General features: G+C 40.4%; 1 protein-coding gene across 1 annotated transcript in view; it reads right to left on the reverse strand.

Moving 5' to 3' along the window:
* LOC133664470 (anosmin-1) overlaps positions 1 to 20205 on the reverse strand; it is a 170079-nt gene that overhangs the window by 63586 nt on the left and 86288 nt on the right. Inside the window, exon 3 of the mRNA XM_062069114.1 lies at positions 3253 to 3315. Coding sequence (XP_061925098.1) covers positions 3253 to 3315 — 63 coding nt within the window. The remainder of the gene's footprint in view (positions 1 to 3252; positions 3316 to 20205) is intronic.

The raw sequence follows: 20205 nt of genomic DNA on the forward strand, positions 1-20205 counted from the left end.
TTCAGTTACTGTTAATATCTGCTTACTTTCTCTTTTAACATGTTCTATCTACACTTCTGTTAAAATGTAATAATCACTTATTCTTCTGTTGTTTGGATCATTTACATTAGTTTTGGCTGATACCACAAATTTGGGTATCAATCTGATACCAAGTAGTTACAGGATCATACATTGGTCATATTCAAAGTCCTCATGTGTCCAGGGACATATTTCCTGAGTTTATAAATGTATAATATAATTTAATATACAATATATGATAACATACATTTAAAAAAAAAAGAAAAAAGATTTAGTAATGCTAAAAAACATCGACCGGACCGGTACTTTTTAGAGGCGTAGAGTACCGAATATGATTAATTAGTATCGCGGTACTATACTAATACCGTACAACCCTAAGTTGGACCATAGAAGACAGAAGATGTCGGCATATTGCGCAACACTGCACTTGTGAGTGTCTTGGTAACTTTGCTTTGCTTTTCTCTGGCTTTTTTGCAACACGTGTTCCAAAAGAAGCAGCAGCCTCCAAAAGAGAAGACAAGTGTAAGAAAACTATATGAATAAAGGTCGGGGGTTTAATGTTTTTCATGTTTTAGAGTTGTCAACTTTTTTTTACACTTTTATAACAATACTGAATTTTCTAGTGAACTGGACTCTCACACTATTAACCGTATCCACTTGGCACACATCTGCGGTACCTTCCAAGGTTCCTCCTTGTTCCATTGGGTTGAGGTTTTCTTGCCCTGATGTGGGATCAGAGCCGAGAATGTCGTTGTGGTTTGTGCAGCCCTTTGAGGCATATGTGATTACTTTGACTGAGTGATTGATTGATAGTGATTTAAAACGTGTTACACAGAGAACCCATAATTCACATTCGTGGTGATAATTAGGAATGTTAATGTACTTTGTAGTACAGATTACCATACTTTTCGGACTATAAGGCGAACTTCAAATATTTGTTTTTCTCAAATCTCGACAGAGCGCCTTATAAGCCGGTGCGCCAAATGTACAGAATAAGTTTGGTTGAGCCTACCCACCTCGAAGCTATTTTATTTGGTACATGGTGTAATGATAAGTGTGACCAGTAGATGGCAGTCAAACATAAGGGATAAATGTAGGCTGCACTATGATGGGTCTCAAGTAAACATCAACATTTGAAATGTTCCATTGAAAATATAGAACATTACACCCGGCGCTCAAAAATCTATCAAAATGTTTCAGTACGACTTTGGTAAGCTATGAAGCCGCACCGCTTGAAGGATTGTCGGCGAATTAAACATACGAATATTATTATGGTTTGTGTATAAGGTAAGACATAATCTGCCGTTTTGTTTCGCAATATTATGCAAAAGCAACTTTTCTTACCTGCTGATTTGCATTTGGATCTATGCTGAAAAATTTTCCGCATCTGTCTTTGTAGTCTGTGCCGACTCCGTAGTCGAAAATCTTCTTCTTTTTCTCTATCTTCTTATGTGACATTCATCCTCCACTGTTGCCATTTCTAATATAAAGTAGTGTAAAGTTCTTACTTATATCTGTCAGTAAACTCGCCATGAAAGCGCTAAAACATACCGGTGTAGTGAGTTTACATTATTTACACAAGGAACTTTAGTTATTAGAGTTCCGGTCGGACGGTTTTTCACAGGACACATTTCCGGTGTGGTTGTTTCCGGATGAGGAGATGCTGCTCCGTTATTGATTGAACTAAAGTCTGAATGTCATTAAAACAGTTAGCTCCATCTCTTGACACTTTTCCACTCCCGTCCTCCCACGCTACACCGCTACAACAAAAATGACGGGGTGAAGACGCTGTCGAAGGTAACGTATTGTTTTCGGGTGTCCCTATGTCTAGCATTAAAAGATTACAGTTGGTACAAAATGCGGCTGCTAGACTTTTGACAAGAACAAGAAAGTTTGATCATATTACGCCTATACTGGCTCACCTGCACTGGCTTCCTGTGCACTTAAGATGCGACTTTGAGGTTTTACTACTTACGTATAAAATACTACACAGTCTAGCTCCATGCTATCTGGCCGATTGTATTGGACCATACGTCCCGGCAAGAAATTTGCGTTCAAAGAACTCCGGCTTATTAGTGATTCCCAGAGCCCAAAAAAGTCTGCAGGCTATAGAGCGTTTTCTATTGGGGCTCCAGTACTCTGGAATGCCCTCCCGGTAACAGTTAGAGATGCTACCTCAGTAGAAGCATTTAAGTCCCATCTTAAAACTCATTTGTATATTCTAGCCTTTAAATAGACCCCCTTTTTAGACCAGTTGATCTGCCGTTTCTTTTCGCTTCTCCTCTGCCCCCCTCTCCCTTGAAGAGGGGGGGGTTGGGGAGGGCACAGGTCCGGTGGCCATGGATGAAGTGCTGGCTGTCCAGAGTTGGGACCCGGGGTGGACCGCTCGCCTATGCATCGGTTGGGGACATCTCTACGCTGCTGACCTGTCTCCGCTCAGGATGGTCTCCGGCTGGCCCCACTATGGACTGGACTCTCACTATTATGTTAGATCTACTATGGACTGGACTTTCACAATATTATACTAGACCCACTCAACGTCCATTGCATCCGGTCTCCCCTCCAAGGTTTCTCATAGTCATTCACATCGACGTCCCACTGGGTTGTGAGTTTTTCCTTGCCCTTAGTGGGCTCTGAACCGAGGATGTTGTTGTGGCTGGCTTGTGCAGCCCTTTGAGACACTTGTGATTTAGGGCTATATAAATAAACATTGATTGATTGAAGGTGAGCCACGTAAATAAGACCGCCCACAAAACCGCGCATCCGGAAGCGACTGTCAGAAAGCGGCTTGAAGATGATCTGTAAAACATCATCTATGCAACATTTTGACCAAAGAACCACCATTACATGTTATGTAGACCACAAAGAAGTGTTTTACATTTAGAAAAAAATGATAATATATGACTCCTTTAATGCGCCCTATAATCCGGTATATGAAAAAAGATCAAAAATAGACCATTCATCGGCAGTGCGCCTTATAATCCGGTGCGCCCTATGGTCCGTAAAATACGGTAGTCTTTTGTCGGTACAATATAGATTGGTGTGTTTGATTACTATTATTTATTGTATAAATGGTTTATCAAATTACTAACTTTTTGTACACTTGTACAACAGTCAAGAAAATAAATGTGACTTAATATTGATGCCAACAGTTTAATTCTAACCTGCGAGACTCCACTCTATTTTGTTGCGTGGCTTTACTAATGCAAAAATATACCTCTGCTCAGGACATACCTCGCATAAATCCTGGCACTGGTTTTCTTTCAGGTCCCAGGATTCCTTGCAGGGCTCCAGGCACTGTAATAAAAAGTAGAAAAGGAGTCAACCACATCAACAGATCACTTTTGTTTGCTCGTCACAGGGGCCACACACCTCTTTTTGCTACAGATGCCCCGCATACCTTGAAAAGACATAAACAATCTTCATCATAGAACAAACACAGACTAAGGTTTGGTCCATTACGAGCAGACAGACACGCCCTGTCTCTTGTAATCTACCTGCTGTTTGCATTCTGCCTGACAGATTCCTTCTTCATGCCTTAACACAGTGTTTTTCAACCTTTTTTGAGCCAAGGCACATTTTTTTAACTGAAAAAATCCAGGGGGACACTATCCCATCCTCGTCGCCATTGTTGTGTGCCAAACTTGTCACTTATTAGTTCACTTATTAGCAATCTAAGCTTAATAATACACCAAAAGAAAGCTTATTGTCTTTTTCTGCCTTTTATTCCCGCTCTTACTTTTTCCACTTCCAGGTGTCCAACACACAACACATGTCATCATATCCTGTGTCCCCCGCCCTTAAGTCCCCCTTACAATGGTACCGGTATTGTCCTGTGACCCGAGTAACCAATACATGACAGACACCACGAGCAGAAAATGTTAAAAACTAAACTCAATAGCCTCTATTGACAATATAAAGTTGTTCTCATCAAATACCTGACGGAGTTGTTCGATATGACTTCAAACTAGTGATATCAATATTTTGCTACCGGTACTAAAATTATTCCGGTACTTTTCAGTACTTTTCTAAATAAAGGGGACCACAAAAAATTGCATTATTGGCTTTATTTTGACAAAAAATCTTAGGGTACATTAAACATGTTTCTTATTGCAGTTATGTCCTTAAATAAAATAGCGAACATACAAGACAACTTGTCTTTTAGTAGTAAGTAAACAAACAAAGGCTCCTAATTTAGTCTGCTGACATATGCAGTAACATATTGTATCATTTATCATTCTAATATTTTGTCAACATTATTAAGGACAAGTGGTAGAAAATGAATTATTCACCTACTTGTTCATTTACTATTAATATCTGCTTACTTTCTCTTTTAACATATTCTATCTACACCAGTGGTCCCCAACCTTTTTGTAACCGCGGACCGGTCAACGCTTGAAAATTAGTCCCACGGAAGTGTATCTCGTGTTTTTTATGTTGATTGAATTTGTATTTATTTTTTTATTTCTTTATTTCTTTATTTTTATTTTTTTTAATTTCTTGTGCGGCCCGGTACCAATCGACCCGGTGGTTGGGGACCACTGATCTACACTTCTGTTAAAATGTAATAATCATTTATTCTTCTGTTGTTTGATACTTTACATTAGTTTTGGATGATACCACAAATTTGGGTATCAATCCGATACCAAGTAGTTACAGGATCATACATTGGTCATATTCAATGTCCTCATGTGTCCAGGAACATATTTCCTTAGTTTATAAACATAATATACATTTTTTTTAAACGAAAGAAGATGTTGTGATGCCAAAAAATATCGACGTAATCGTAGTAGTATCGACTCGATACGTGCTTGTACTTGATTTCATTACAGTGGATGTTAGGTGTCGATCCACCAATGGCGTTTGTTTACATTTTGATGCCGGTGAGCTACGGTGTGTAGTGAAGCATGTTTAGCTATTCCTCGTCCTGCAGGGATGATACTTGTAAGAAACTTACTTTATTTGTAGCCATGGATGCGAGGATTAGTGATTTAGAAGTAGCTAAAACACTGCCGACGGCGGATGGACGTTAGCCGCTAGATAGCTAGCCATGTCTTAAAGCACCTCTTCCTGAGGGCGTTTCAGTGTTATAACTTCACCTTTATCGTTAGTTTTTAAGCCAAAATGCGCCCGTTCTCCCTTTTCTGTCTACACACTGTGTCTGCTTGTAAGTACCGTAATTTCCGGACTATAAGCCGCTACTTTTTCCCCTCGTTCTGGTCCCTGCGGCTTATACAACGGTGCGGCTTATATACGGCCTGTTCTTCTCCGGCACCGACGAAGAGGATTTCGGTGGTTTTAGTACACAGGAGGAAGACGATGACACAATGATTAAAGACTGACTTTTCATATACCGGTAGGCTGGTTATTTTGATAACGTACAGGCGAGCACTTTGTATTACTTTGCACCGTTTTATTATTTGTACTCTGCATGAATGCTGTTCGCCATGTCAAAGATGTGAAAGTTTGATTGAATGATTGAAAGATTTATTGTTAATAAATGGGACGCTTTGCGTTCCCAAACAGTCATCTCTGTCCCGACATTCCCCTCTGTGGTAGCAGGAACCCCTATATACTACGGTAATTACACATCAAAACCCTGCGGCTTATAGTCGGGTGCGGCTTATATATGGAGTAATCTGTATTTTCCCCTAAATTTAGCTGGTGCGGCTTATAGTCAGGTGCGGCTTATAGTCCGGAAATTACGGTACTCTGTGATTGTGTGCCGCCAAACATGCTCGTCTGCTCGTAAACCAGCAATGACACGAGGTGACTTCGACGAGGGCGCGGGAGGGGTGCAGGACCGGTACCTTTCAGAGACGGTATCATACCGAAAATGATTCATTAGTATCGCGGTACTATACCAATACCGGTATACCGTACAACCCTACTTCAAACCGTAACCATCATTAATTCTCTTGTCTCAAAGTAGGCTTACAAAGCAATGAGCTACCTGCTGCCACCTACTGGTACGGAAGAGTATTACACGGTACTCTGCTGATCTCCAGACAGCACAGACACTCTACAACGGCCCATTGTTTGCGGATCATAACTATTGGTTTGCAGAAAATATTTTTCCGACCAATTAGGTGAAATTGCATAATTTCCCACGGCACAACTAACTATATCTTAAGGTACACTAGTGCAGTGTTTTTCAACCACTGTGCCGCGGCACACTAGTGTACCGTGAGATATTGTCTGGTGTGCCGTGGGAGATTATGTAATTTCACCTAATTGGGTTAAAAAAAATTTTTTGCAAACCAGTAATTATAATCCGCAAATGTGTTGTTGTTGAGTGTCTGTGCTGTCTAGAGCTCGGCAGAGTAACCGTGTAATACTCTTCCATATCAGTAGGTGGCAGCAAGTAGCTAATTGCTTTGTAGATGTCGGGAACATGGTTTGTCACGATCACGATATTCAGACGACAGCGGGAGGCAGGGTGCAGGTGAAAAGGTATCTAATGCTTAAACCAAAAATAAACAAAAGGCAAGTGCCCCTAAGAAAAGGCATTGAAGCTTAGGGATGGCTATGCAAAACAAAGCTAAAACTGAACTGCCTGCAAAGTAGACAAAAACAGAATACTGGACGACAGCAAAGACTTACTGTGGAGCAAAGACGGCGTTCACAGAGTACATCCGTACATGACCTGACAAGCAACAACAAAATAGGAGTGCAAGACAAGAACTAAAACACTACACACAGGAAAACACCAAAAAACTCAAAATAAGTCACGGCGTGATGTGACAGGTCGTGACAGTACACCTACTTTGAGACAAGAGCTATAGTGATGCATGGTTGGTTATGGTTTAAATGCATATCCAACAATTGCGGGAACGACTTTTTATTGTCCATATCGGCTGCTGAGTTTAATTTTTCAATGTTTTCTGCTGGTGGTGTGCCTCGAGATTTTTTCAATGAAAAAAAATGTGCCTCGGCTCAGAAAAGGTTGAAAAACACTGCACTAGTGTGCCGCGGCACAGTGGTTGAAAAGCACTGCCTTAACAGCCACTTCACCTGCTCCTCGTTTTCATGCCCAGGCCTGACACTGTCTGGCACCGGCAGAAAACTCCTCCCGCTTCATACAACAATACGCTTGCTTTAAAGCTCTTGGGATTCCCTTCTTTTAAAAAAACAAAAAAACAACAACACATGGAAAGCATTTTGAAAACATTTGGCTCAAGAGAAGGATAAAATCGGCACGAGTAATGCACAAAGCCATTTTGACAAACATAATAGGATGATAGAATTTAAAAGCAGCAATTTGGTTTGTAAAGGGTTTAATCCATCAGCTCCCTCCTAATGAATCAAATCCAATAATAGTGATTGAACATGCACGCCCAATAGAACATGGCACGTGGGGGAGGTGGTCCACATGTGACAGAGAGGTTCGATGGTACTGAGGGTGTTGGCTGCTGAAAGTCGGCATGAAATCCCTCAACGTGGTGCCAGACTGCAACTCTGAAGCAACCGGAGCGGTCCAAAAACCGCACCGACCCGAACCAAAGCCCCTCATTGTGCACATGCCTCTTCTTAGCGCTGTGACACCGCGACATAGTTGCGTACTTTTCAACACATTCTTGATCCGGGGACGCTGCGATCATTTTGCAAGGGCGGGTGGAAACATGGGTCGGTTGGCGCCAGAAAACCGTTGCACATGAAACCAAATTTCTAAGTATGATGATTAATTGAACTGGAAATCTCATGTAGAAAATATACAACGTTAAGTAGCAAGAAACACGTTAATAACATGTTCTAGACTAGTGTTTTTCAACCACTCGAGTGTGCCGTGAGATACAGTCTGGTGTGCCGTGGGAGATTATCTAATTTAACCTATTTGGGTTAAATATATTTTTTGCAAACCAGTAATTATAGTCTGCAAATAATGTGTTGTTGTTGAGTGTCGGTGCTGTCTAGAGCTCGGCAGAGTAACCGTGTAATACTCTTCCATTTCAGTAGGTGGCAGCCGGTAGCTAATTGCTTTGTAGATGTCGGAAACAGCGGGAGGCAGAGTGCAGGTAAAAAGGTATCTAATGCTTAAACCAAAAATAAACAAAAGGTGAGTGTTCCTAAGAAAAGGCATTGACGCTAAGAGAAGGCTATGCAGAACAAAACTAAAACTGAAGTGGCTACAAAGTAAACAAAAACAGAATGCTGGACGACAGCAAAGACTTACTGTGGAGCAAAGACTGCGTCCACAATGCACATCCGAACATGACATGACAATCAACAATGTCCCCACAAAGAAGGATAAAAACAACTGAAATATTCTTGTTTGGTAAAACAAAGTAGATGCGGGAAATATCGCTCAAAGGAAGACATGAAACTGCTGCAGGAAAATACCAAAAAAAGAGAAAAAGCCACCAAAATAGAAGCGCAAGACAAGAACTAAAACGCTACACACAGCAAAAAACTCAAAATAAGTCACGGCGTGATGTGACAGGTTGTGACAGTACACCTACTTTAAGACAAGAGCTATAGTGATGCATGGTTGGTTATGGTTTAAAGTCATATCCTACAATTGCGACAACGACTTTTTACCGTCAACTGAGTTTTGTTTTTTATTGATTTCTGCTGGTGGTGTGCCTCCGGATTTTTTCATTGCAAAAAATGTGCCTTGGCTCAAAAAAGGTTGAAAAACACTGTTCTAGACCATGTTCGCTAATGTTAACATATCTGAGTTATTGTGCCGAAACATGGGGAAATAACTATAAAAGTACACTTCATTCATTAAAGGCCTACTGAAACCCACTACTACCGACCACGCAGTCTGATAGTTTATATATCAATGATGAAATCTTAACATTGCAACACATGCCGATACGGCCGGGTTAACTTATAAAGTGACATTTAAAACTTCCCGGGAAATATCCGGCTGAAACGTTGCGCTATGATGACGTATGCGCGTGACGAAGTCAGTGTAACGGAGGTTATGGTACCCGTAGAATCCTATACAAAAAGCTCTGTTTTCATTTCATAATTCCACAGTATTCTGGACATCTTTTGCAATTTGTTTAATGAACAATGAAGTCTGCAAAGAAGACAGTTGTAGGTGGGATCGGTGTATTAGCAGCGGACTACAGCAACACAACCAGGAGGACTTTGTTGGAGCGCTAGCCGCGCTAGCCGCGCTAGCCGCGCTAGCCGCCGACCTCACCTTGACTTCCTACGTCTCCGGGCCGCCAAACGCATCGGGTGAAGTCCTTCGTCCTTCTGCCGATCGCTGGAACGCAGGTGAGCACGGGTGTTGATGAGTAGATGAGGGCTGGCTGGCGTAGGTGGAGAGCTAATGTTTTTAGCATAGCTCTGTGCGGTCCCGTTGCTAAGTTGCTAAGTTAGCTTCAATGGCGTCGTTAGCACAGCATTGTTAACCTTCGCCAGCCTGGAAAGCATTAACCGTGTATTTACATGTCCACGGTTTAATAGTATTGTTGATTTTCTATCTATCCTTCCAGTCAGGGGTTTATTTTTTTGTTTCTATATGCAGTTAAAGCACGATGCTATCACGTTAGCTCGTAGCTAAAGCATTTCGCCGATGTATTGTCGTGGAGATAAAAGGCACTGAATGTCCATTTCGCGTTCTCGACTCTCATTTTCAAGAGGATATAGTATCCGAGGTGGTTTAAAATACAAATCCGTGATCCACAATAAAAAAAGGAGAGTGTGGAATCCAATGAGCCAGCTTGTACCTAAGTTACGGTCAGAGCGAAAAAAGATATGTCCATCACTGTCTCTCAAGTCCTTCACTGTTCCTCATCTACGAATCTTTCATCCTCGCTTAAATTAATGGGGTAATCATCACTTTCTCGGTCCGAATCTCTCTCGCTCCATTGTAAACAACGGGGAATTGTGAGGAATACTAGCTCCTGTGACGTCACGCTACTTCCGGTACAGGCAAGGCTTTTTTTTATCAGCGAGCAAAAGTTGCGAACTTTATCGTCGATTTTCTCTACTAAATCCTTTCAGCAAAAATATGGCAATATCGCGAAATGATCAAGTATGACACATAGAATGGATCTGCTATTCCCGTTTAAATAAAAAAAAATCATTTCAGTAGGCCTTTAAGGGTGTTACAAAAAAGATCAGTTAGAATAGTACATCATGTTGAATATAGAGAACATTCAAACCCTGTATTTATTGAATCGAAAATACTGAAATTTCACAACATAGTGGATTTGCAAACAGCTAAAATTATACACAAAGCAAACTATAATCTGCTACCCAAGAATGTACAACAATTCTTCTCAACAAAAGAGGAGAAATTATAATCTTAGAGAGAAATGTAATTTAAAACATTTGTACGCACGTACAACACTTAAGACCTTCAGTATATCAGTATGTGGAATTAAATAATGGAATGGATTAAGCAAAGAAATCAAACAAAGTAGTAATATGATCCACTTCAAGAAACTCTTCAAACTTAAAGTGTTTACAAAGTACAAAGAAGAAGAACCATGATAAACATTCTGAATTTATCTCATCCATCCATTCATTTTCTAGATAATCTTACTCATCTCATATGAAATATAACTTACTTCAACAATTATTAGTTATTTATTTTTATTGTTACTACAACAATTTCAGCAACTGCTATGTAAAGGAAAAGGGGTCGGATTAAATAAGCTCTGCTTCTTCCTACTTCTTTTCGAACATGTTGAATAGAGAAACTGGACATTGTGATGTATCATGTTGTATGCATGCATGTTTGAAATAAACTCAAACTCAACTCAACTCAACTGTTGCACCCACCATCAGATCACGTTTTGTCAGAGAGGAAAACCTTGGATGGAAGTTACCTGAAGTTACATGAGAGCTGTTGTGAGCCAAGCCCCTCTCAGCTCCCAGAAGCACAGTAGCCCCTTTCACACTGGCCTTATAAGGCTGTATCAGAGTCGAACAGAGGCCAAAAGTGTGATGTTTAACATCCGACACTCACTTCTTCAGCTCTGTTGTGTTGAAAACCAGGGATGTGTAGGTGAGCCGTATTAAAAAAACAAATTAGGACGACATAAAATGTGTTTATTGAACTTTGTTATAAATATACAGTCGTGGTCAAAAGTTTACATGCACTTGTGAAGGACATAATGTCATGGCTGTCTTGAGTTTCCAATCATTTCTACAACTCTTATTTTTGTATCTGTGGTCAGATGAAACAAAAATTGAGCTGTTTGGCCACAATACCCAGCAATATGTTTGGAGGAGAAAAGGTGAGGCCTTTAATCCCAGGAACACCACCCATACCGTCAAGCATGGTGGTGGTAGTATTATGCTCTGGGCCGGTTTTGCTGCCAATGGAACTGGTGCTTTACAGAGAGTAAATGGAACAATGAAAAAGGAGGATTACCTCCAAATTCTTCAGGACAACCTAAAATCATCAGCCCGGAGGTTGGGTCTTGGGCGCAGTTGGGTGTTCCAACAGGACAATGACCCCAAACACACGTCAAAAGTGGTAAAGAAATGGCTAAATCAGGCTAGAATTAAGGTTTTAGAATGGCATTCCCTGACTTAAACCCCATTAAGAACATGTGGACAATGCTGAAGAAACAAGTCCGTGTAAGAAAAACAACAAATTTAGCTGAACTGCACCAATTTTGTAAAGAGGAGTGGCCAAAAATTCAACCAGAAGCCTGCCAGAAGCTTGTGGATGGCTACCAAAAGTGCCTTATTGCAGTGAAACTTGCCAAGGGACATGTAACCAAATATTAACATTGCTGTAATGTGTTCCAATCACTCTATCACAAAAAATAAGAGTTGTAGAAATGATTGGCAACTCAAGACAGCCATGACATTATGTTCTTTACGAGTGTATGTAAACTTTTGACCACGGCTGGATGTTCTGCATGATTCCAATAGTTTTTAACAATGTCTAAAGTAAAAATTGCTGAATTTGCACATTTTTCCTGATCAAGTACAGGGCTGAGCGCTCAGATGAAGCTGCCACGAGTCGCTCCTCTCTGCTTTAGGGCACAAGCAAGCTTATCCTCTCAGTTCACTGCGCACTTGGAAGACTACAGGGTAGAAATCTACGATTTGTGCACAAACACGCTTTCACTCGTGCAGGTCTGAGCACCAATTTTCTACCGGATTTCAATTTCTCCGGCACAGCGGCAGAGCCGAGAAGTCTCCATTCTAAGTAATGTGTCTATTTTCACCGGACGCACTGCCCGCATCATGGCTTCGGAAGGCCTGCGTCAGTCCGAAGCCCTCCTTAACACATGCGCAGAGCAAATATTTCACACAGACGTGGTCGAGCGGCACAAACAAAATAAATCAGGTTGATTTTCAGAATAAAACACTGTGTATGGATATTCTCATTCATCCAGGTCATTGTCATCTCAGGGCGTTCAATCGATCGCAACTGGACTGTTTGGTTTGTCTTAGAAGACCTTTCGCATATCATCAAAGTAGGCTCCATCAGTTCATGCTCATAGACTTAGATTGGTCAGATGTAGTCTTAGATTTAGACTTAGATTAGATTGGTCAGATCAAGTCTTAGACTTAGACTGAGATAGGTCAGATTTAGTCTAGCGGCTACTACCAAAACCCAAAATATTTATACTCCAAAACCAGGAGAGTGTACATGGGTAAGGATGGTTTCGCCCTATCGTAGTGACAAAAATAACTGTTGAGATGCAAACAAGCAATCCTACTGTCAATGCCAACGACAGATGTTGAAGTGTAATTTCCCCAGAGTCTAAGACTAGATCTGACCAATGTAAGTCTATGAGAATGAACTAATAAAGCCAACTGGGATGAGAGGCGAAACGTCTTCTAAGAAAAACCAAACAGTCCAGTTGCGATCGATTGAACAAATCAAACGTCTTTATTTTCCAGACTGTAGAGCGCACCGGTTTATAAGCCACATTCACTGAATTTTACAAAAATAAAAACAAATCCACGTTCTGTATTAGCCGCTCCGTGGTTTAAGCTGCCGATATATACAATGAGAAATTAGTTTTTTACAAAGAAGGATTTTGTAAATGTTTAGTTACTTACCCTAATTGTTTCCAAACGGTGCCTGTACCATGGCCGTAAAACGGATGATCAAACAAAACAGAAGTCATCGTCATTGACCCATGAGATGCGGAAGCTCGCTCCCCAAACACCTAAACAGACTCAATAATTCCATGGTGACGTTTTAGTGAATTAATGGGGAATTTGTGAAACTGAAACAATACAAAAATAATGCCATTTTAAGATAGTAATTATTACATACAATAATACGACGCTCGCTTGATTACATTACAATAACCCGTAAAAAATATGCACAAAAACACTCCTGCAGACATCACACATGGGACGGTTTATAAGTATGAACAGTTTTAGTTATATTGCAAAACGTACAAACGTTGCTTGGAGCAATGAATGGAGAATCCATACAAGTAGCTACGCTATGGACAGTAATAAAAAGGAACGGCACTTCTACTTCCGGTTGAAAGCGCTAAACCAGGGGTCCCCAAACTACGGCCAGGATCCGTCCAAAATCCCAAGTTAAATTTGTATTTATTAATTTTTTTTAAAATCTGTCCTTTCTAATCCATTTTGTACCGCCTGTTACTCTCGGTGTCTCCTAGCCGCTCAGGCGAATCATATTGTCTAAAAATGCATTTTCCCCATCGATAACGTGACATCATCGCGCTCGCGCCGTTCTTTCAGTCAATTAGAGCGCGAGGAATACATAATATTTAAATCCCCTGAAGAGATTTAAAATCCCCTGAAGAGCAGGGAAACAGGCTTGTAGGGATGAAAATAGCCTCTGTGTTTTTTAGTTTTTTATTGAGCACTGTATAACGGATAAAACACAGTAACCTCGACTATATATATATATATATATATATATATATATATATATATATATATATATATATATATATATATATATATATATATGTATATATATATATATATATATATATATATATATATATATATATATATATATATATATATATATATATATATATATATATATATATATACAGCCCGCTCCCCGGCCAAATTGTTTTAACCCATTGCGGCCCCCGTGTCAAAAAGTTTGGGGACCCCTGCTCTAAAGAAAAGGGCACTGAAGCACTTGCAGTGAGCAGACTCGTCCAAAAGATGGCGCCATAGCACAAAAAATAATAAAAATTTTCAGTGCATTTGCGTTTGTTTGTTATTTATATATTTGCATCGTGGCCCTCAGCAAAGCAAAATCCATACATTTCCCGCACCGCATTATAAGCCGCACGGTTCAAAGCGTAGGAAGAAAGTAGTGGCTTATCGTCCGGAATTTACTCTAAGTCTACCCTCTTCCCTAGTTGGATCTTCTGCTTGCATGTTGAATTAATTCCTCATACCAACTGTCTTGTGCGAATGTGCACAATTTAACCGCGTGACGTCATACCCGCCTCCAAGTATTGACCGGACCGAATCGTAGTCGTTCGGCATCCAGTGGAAATTTAGGGTTAGCCGTTTCTGTCGGCTGTAACAGAGTTTCCCGGAGAAGAATCACAACATGGACTTCTTATACAGACAAGACAAATGATTTTCAGTATTATATTTTACAAAATGTTAACAAGATTGAGTTTGAGTTTATTTCGAACATGCAAGCATACAACATGATGCATCACAATTTCCAGTTTCTTAGGATTAGGAAGTATTAGAAAACACAATTTTTACTCAAAGTGTATTCTAATTTTTGTTATGCCCATAGTGAAAACCTTTTTTTTAAACATGAATTAGAGCACAAGAAGGTAAAGTTGTTTTTTTTTTTTTTTTAAAAGTCAATGACTCACTTGGTATTAAGTTCACTGTGCGTCACTGTTGAAAGTAATTGCTGCTGTCTGACAAGTGTTTGAGTGTACATCAAACCAGACTCTGACGCCGGGAGGCCCTGTTGCTGTATAAACGCACAGGCTGTTTAGCATCTTTTATACATTAACATTCGTAATTTTGTATTAGAATGTTGCCAGTTCCATGAAAAAAAAAAAGGATTAATGATAAGGAGACATTAAAAAAGCACTTTTTAAACTCATGGATGACAACATTGACTTCATCCCCAACTGGTGGTTCAGTGGTATGGAAACAGAAAATCAGAGCATTAAGAGACTCTCCCATCCCAGTAAAAAATAAAAATAAAAAAAAGAACAATATTGTTAATATTGTCCTCAATGGCAAATACATTTCATTAGGGCTGTCTTTAACTCACGATTTTCATAGCCGAATCTGATTTGTTAGATTTTTGGCATAGCCAACGATCAGAAGGCTTCCATTCGATGCGACTGTGGTATCCCCAAACTACGGCCCGCGGGCCAGATACGGCCTGCCAGCGTCCAAAATCCGGCCCGCGGGTAGCCCCGAGTAAAAAAAAAAAAAAAGTTTTATTTTTTTATTATAATTTTTTTTAATCTGTCCTTTCCAGCCCATCCATCAATCCATTTTCTGCAGCTTGTTACTCTCTGGGTCTCCTAGCCGCTCTGGCAAATCATATTTGACGTAATTACGTACGTAAGTTAACACAGGCACGCGCATTAGCTTTAGGTGTTGTTAGCTAATAACAGCAATTTGGATAGCTTACATTAGCTGTCATTGAGTGTATATTCTAACACAGGGGGCCCCAAACTACGGCCCGCGGGTAGCGCCTTTCTTTTTTTTTTTTTTTTTTTATTATTATTTTTTTAATCTCTCCTTTCTAGCCCATCCATCAATCCATTTTCTACCGCTTGTTACTCTCAGGGTCTCCTAACCGCTCTGGCAAATGATATTTTCTAAAAATGCCTTTTCCCATCGATACCGTGACATCATCACGCTTTCAGTCAATTAGTGCACGAGGGAAAAAAATGCCGAAATCGTTGGGGAAACGTAAAATAGACTCAGAGTGTAGAGTTTTTAAACATCAGTGGACATATGACTATGATGTATGTATGTATGTACACTACCGTTCAAAAGTTTGGGGTCACCCAAACAATTTTGTGTTTGAGCCTTCATTTCTAAGAACAAGAATAGACTGTCGAGTTTCAGATGGAAGTTCTCTTTTTGTGGCCATTTTGAGCATTTAATTGACCCCACAAATGTGATGCTCCAAAAACTCAATCTGCTCAAAGGAAGGTCAGTTTTGTAGCTTCTGTAATGAGCTAAACTGTTTTCAGATGTGTGAACATGATTGCACAAGGGTTTTCTAATCATCAATTAGCCTTCTGAGCTAATGAGCAAACACATTGTACCATTAGAAGATTGGAGTGATAGTTGCTGGAAATGGGCCTCTATACACCTATGTAGATATTGCACCAAAAACCAGACATTTGCAGCTAGAATAGTCATTTACCACATTAGCAATGTATAGAGTGTATTTCTTTAAAGTTAAGACTAGTTTAAAGTTATCTTCATTGAAAAGTACAGTGCTTTTCCTTAAAAAATAAGGACATTTCAATGTGACCCCAAACTTTTTTGAACGGTAGTGTATGTATGTATGTATGTATGTATGTATGTATGTATATATATATATATATATATATATATATATATATATATATATATATATATATATATATATATATATATATATATATTTATATATATATATATATGTATACCTGTATATATGTATGTATATATATATATATTTATACAGTATATATATATATATATATATATATATATATATATATATATATATATAATCATATTCGGTACTATACCGCCTCTGAAAAGTACTTAAAAGTTTTCACCCCTGCAGGACGAAGAATAGCTAAACATGCTTCACTACACACCGTAGCTCACAGGCATCAAAATGTAAACAAACGCCATTGGTGGATCTACACCTGACATCCACTGTAATGATACCAAGTACAGTAGCATAACTAGTCGATACTACTATGATTATGTTGATATTTTTTGGCATCACAACAATCGTTTTTTTTATTTATTCATATTATGTTTATAAACTCAGGAAATATGTCCCTGGACACATGAGGACTTTGAATATGACCAATGTATGATCCTGTAACGACTTGGTATCGGATTGATACCCAAATTTGTGGTATTATCCAAAGCTAATGTAAGGTATCACACAGAAGAATAAGTCCATCCATCCATCCATCCATCCATTGTCTACCGCTTATAAGTGGTCGGGGGTGGGGCGGGGAGGGGGCGGGGCGGGTGGCGTGGTTGGGGGCGTGGTTAAGAGGGGAGGAGTATATTTACAGCTAGAATTCACCAACAAGTATTTCATATATATATATATATATATATATATATATGTTTATGAAATACTTGACTTTCAGTGAATTCTAGCTATATATATATATATATATATATATATATATATATATATATTTATTTTATTATACATATAAATAAAAGAAATACTTGAATTTCAGTGTTCCGGAGGCTATCCAGTAGATGGCAGTATTGTCCTGTTTAAGAGTGTCACAACATTGCTGTTTACGGCAGACGAACTGCTTTACGGTAGACAAAAACGTGACTGCTGTTGTTGTGTGTTGTTACCGCGCTGGGAGGACGTTAATGAAACTGCCTTACAATAAACCCACATAAGAAACCAAGAACTCGCCCTCGATCATTCTACAGTTATAACGTGATTGGGCAGGCACAGCTGTTTATATTGTGGGAAAGCGGACGTGAAAACAGACTGTCGCCACTGTCCCCACTCAGGTCCGCATTGAGCTGGAGGGGGCGTGGCCTCCAGCTCCGGGTGAATTCCGGGAGTTTATCGGGAGAAAATTTCTTCCGGGAGGTTATCGCGAGAGGCGCTGAATTCCGGGAGTCTCCCGGTAAATCCGGGAGGGTTGGCAAGTATGGTCATTTACCACATTAGCAATGTGGTAAACTCTTTTGCCTTCACCTTCATTGTCCATTCCTTTTTGGTGACTTTATATAGATAGATAGATAGATAGATAGATAGATAGATAGATAGATAGATAGATAGATAGATAGATAGATAGATAGATAGATAGATAGATAGATAGATAGATAGATAGATAGATAGATAGATAGATAGATAGATAGATAGATAGATAGATAGATAGATAGATAGATAGATAGATAGTACTTTATTGATTCCTTCAGGAGAGTTCCCTTAGGAAAATTAAAAATTTATATACTCTGGATATAGACGTTGAGTCCTTGACATACATCGCAGACAATAACTGATACAGTCTGCGTTGCCAGTCCAAAAGCATTCGCCGTTCTCCGTAGTCCTCACTCGATGGCCAGGTAATACAAAGCACACGCTAACTTTTTTATCGCATCCACGGCAGCTGGCATTCTCGTTGTCTCTCCTTCGACAAATGGACAAAGTTTTTCGGGAAGTAGATTCACAGCTGACCCGGACATTCAAAAGTTCTCTTGCCATCTGAGAAGTGTTGTATCCCAAATAGCTGCAATCGCTTTCTCTTAAGGTATTCATGTGTGATTTCCACAAGCGTCTGTACATGTAGAAGAAGGAGAAACACGGCATGTCTGGATGACTCGCCTTCATATTTCCAGTGGTTAGCTCCAAAGTGACGAAACCGCTTTATTATGAAACTAGCTGTGGCGCGTTCTTTCTGACGTCACTTCCTGTGTGGGCGCGGTCTTTCTGGCGTCACTTCTTCTCCAAACTCAGTTTGTAAACGATCAATGAGTCCATACAAAGCTAAGAGCCGGAGATTCAAAGAATACACGGCGCACTTACCTGTGTAAAAAATTATCCGAGGAGGGGGACCTTAAACGCTGATTTAGTGTGGCTGAAACGGGGCTTAGGCTAAATAATTATTTGTTTAAGGGGTTATCCGGCTTAGTGTAGACATAGCCTAAGAAATCACCAAAAATGGGAATATTTGTAAGGTGAGGAGCAGTTTTTAGAATGAGGGCACCTACCGGACAGAGACTACATGAAGCCCGGTGTTGATGTAAGGAATTTCACAATTCATTGAGGGGGCCGGAGCTCTATTTACGACCCTTTAATTTGCTCATTAGCCGGCTGTGTCGTTATCTCGCCATTGCTAGTGAAAAGTTTATTTGCTTTTTATGGAGTGCGCAGCGCGGGCGGATGATGAAACATAAATCTCGCTTCTGGAGGAACATACTGCAATCAGGACCCGGCCCACGCCTGCCTGCCTTCCTGCCAGCCCTCAGTTCCACTTCACTCCACTGTCAGCCTTCCCGCACCCTGGTCTCTGCGGGCCCGTCTGGTGGGTGTTTCACAGCTGCGAGCTATAGTGGGCGCGAGGGGGATTCAATCCGACGACCTCATCACAATATAGATTTATCTCTAAGGTGGGGTTATGACCTTTGAGAGCTCCAGAGGAAACTGCTGTCTCACCACAAACCTTTTCGATGACATCTAAGTTGCTTCATCCAAAAGTCCTGACTGTCTACCCAGGGTGCCTGTGCTGCTTTATCATCATCTGCTATCTATAATAATGGTGAGCTCATGACATTAAATCTGTGACACCCATCCTTGTAGTTCAGAAGGTGGCCACAATCTCGCATGCGATGCAACAATAAGGGGCGGCAACGTTCTCCCGGTAAGGCGTACACATGGTAAAGCCCCCCAAAGCCCTCCAACAAATCACTGAGCATACACACGTAAGCCTGAGGATCCGGCTCATTTTACCCATTGAAAGGTCTTGTGTGCACCCACTGAATGCATTCCTTTGCTTTTTTTTCTTTTTCTTAAGGATGAATCTCCTTCTGGCTTCCCCACTATCCAATCCACACAAGTGAAAATAGATTCATCATCACCCCGACATGCTTGCGTGCCAAGCGGCATGAATTAGTGTCACTTTAAGGATATTGCAACACGAGCAACATTTTTTTAACCTCTTCACTGCAAAATGTTCCCAATCATCCATCCATCCATCCATCCATTTTCTACCGCTTGTCCCGTTCGGGGTCGCGGGGGTGCTGGAGCCTATCTCAGCTGCATTCGGGCGGGAGGCGGGGTACACCCTGGACAAGTCGCCACATCATCACAGGGCCAACACAGATAGACAGACAACTTTCACACTCACATTCACACACTCGGGCCAATTTAGTGTTGCCAATCAACCTATCCCCAGGTGCATGTCTTTGGAGGTGGGAGGAAGCCGGAGTACCCGGAGGGAACCCACGCAGTCACGGTTCCCAATCAAACAAGCTTAATTAGAATCAGCATTTTGTTTCTAGTTACAAATACCTATCCTGAGTGATGGGCAGTAACAAGCTACA

This window comes from Entelurus aequoreus, linkage group LG14 (assembly GCF_033978785.1).
Source record: "Entelurus aequoreus isolate RoL-2023_Sb linkage group LG14, RoL_Eaeq_v1.1, whole genome shotgun sequence".
Lineage (NCBI taxonomy): Eukaryota > Metazoa > Chordata > Actinopteri > Syngnathiformes > Syngnathidae > Entelurus > Entelurus aequoreus.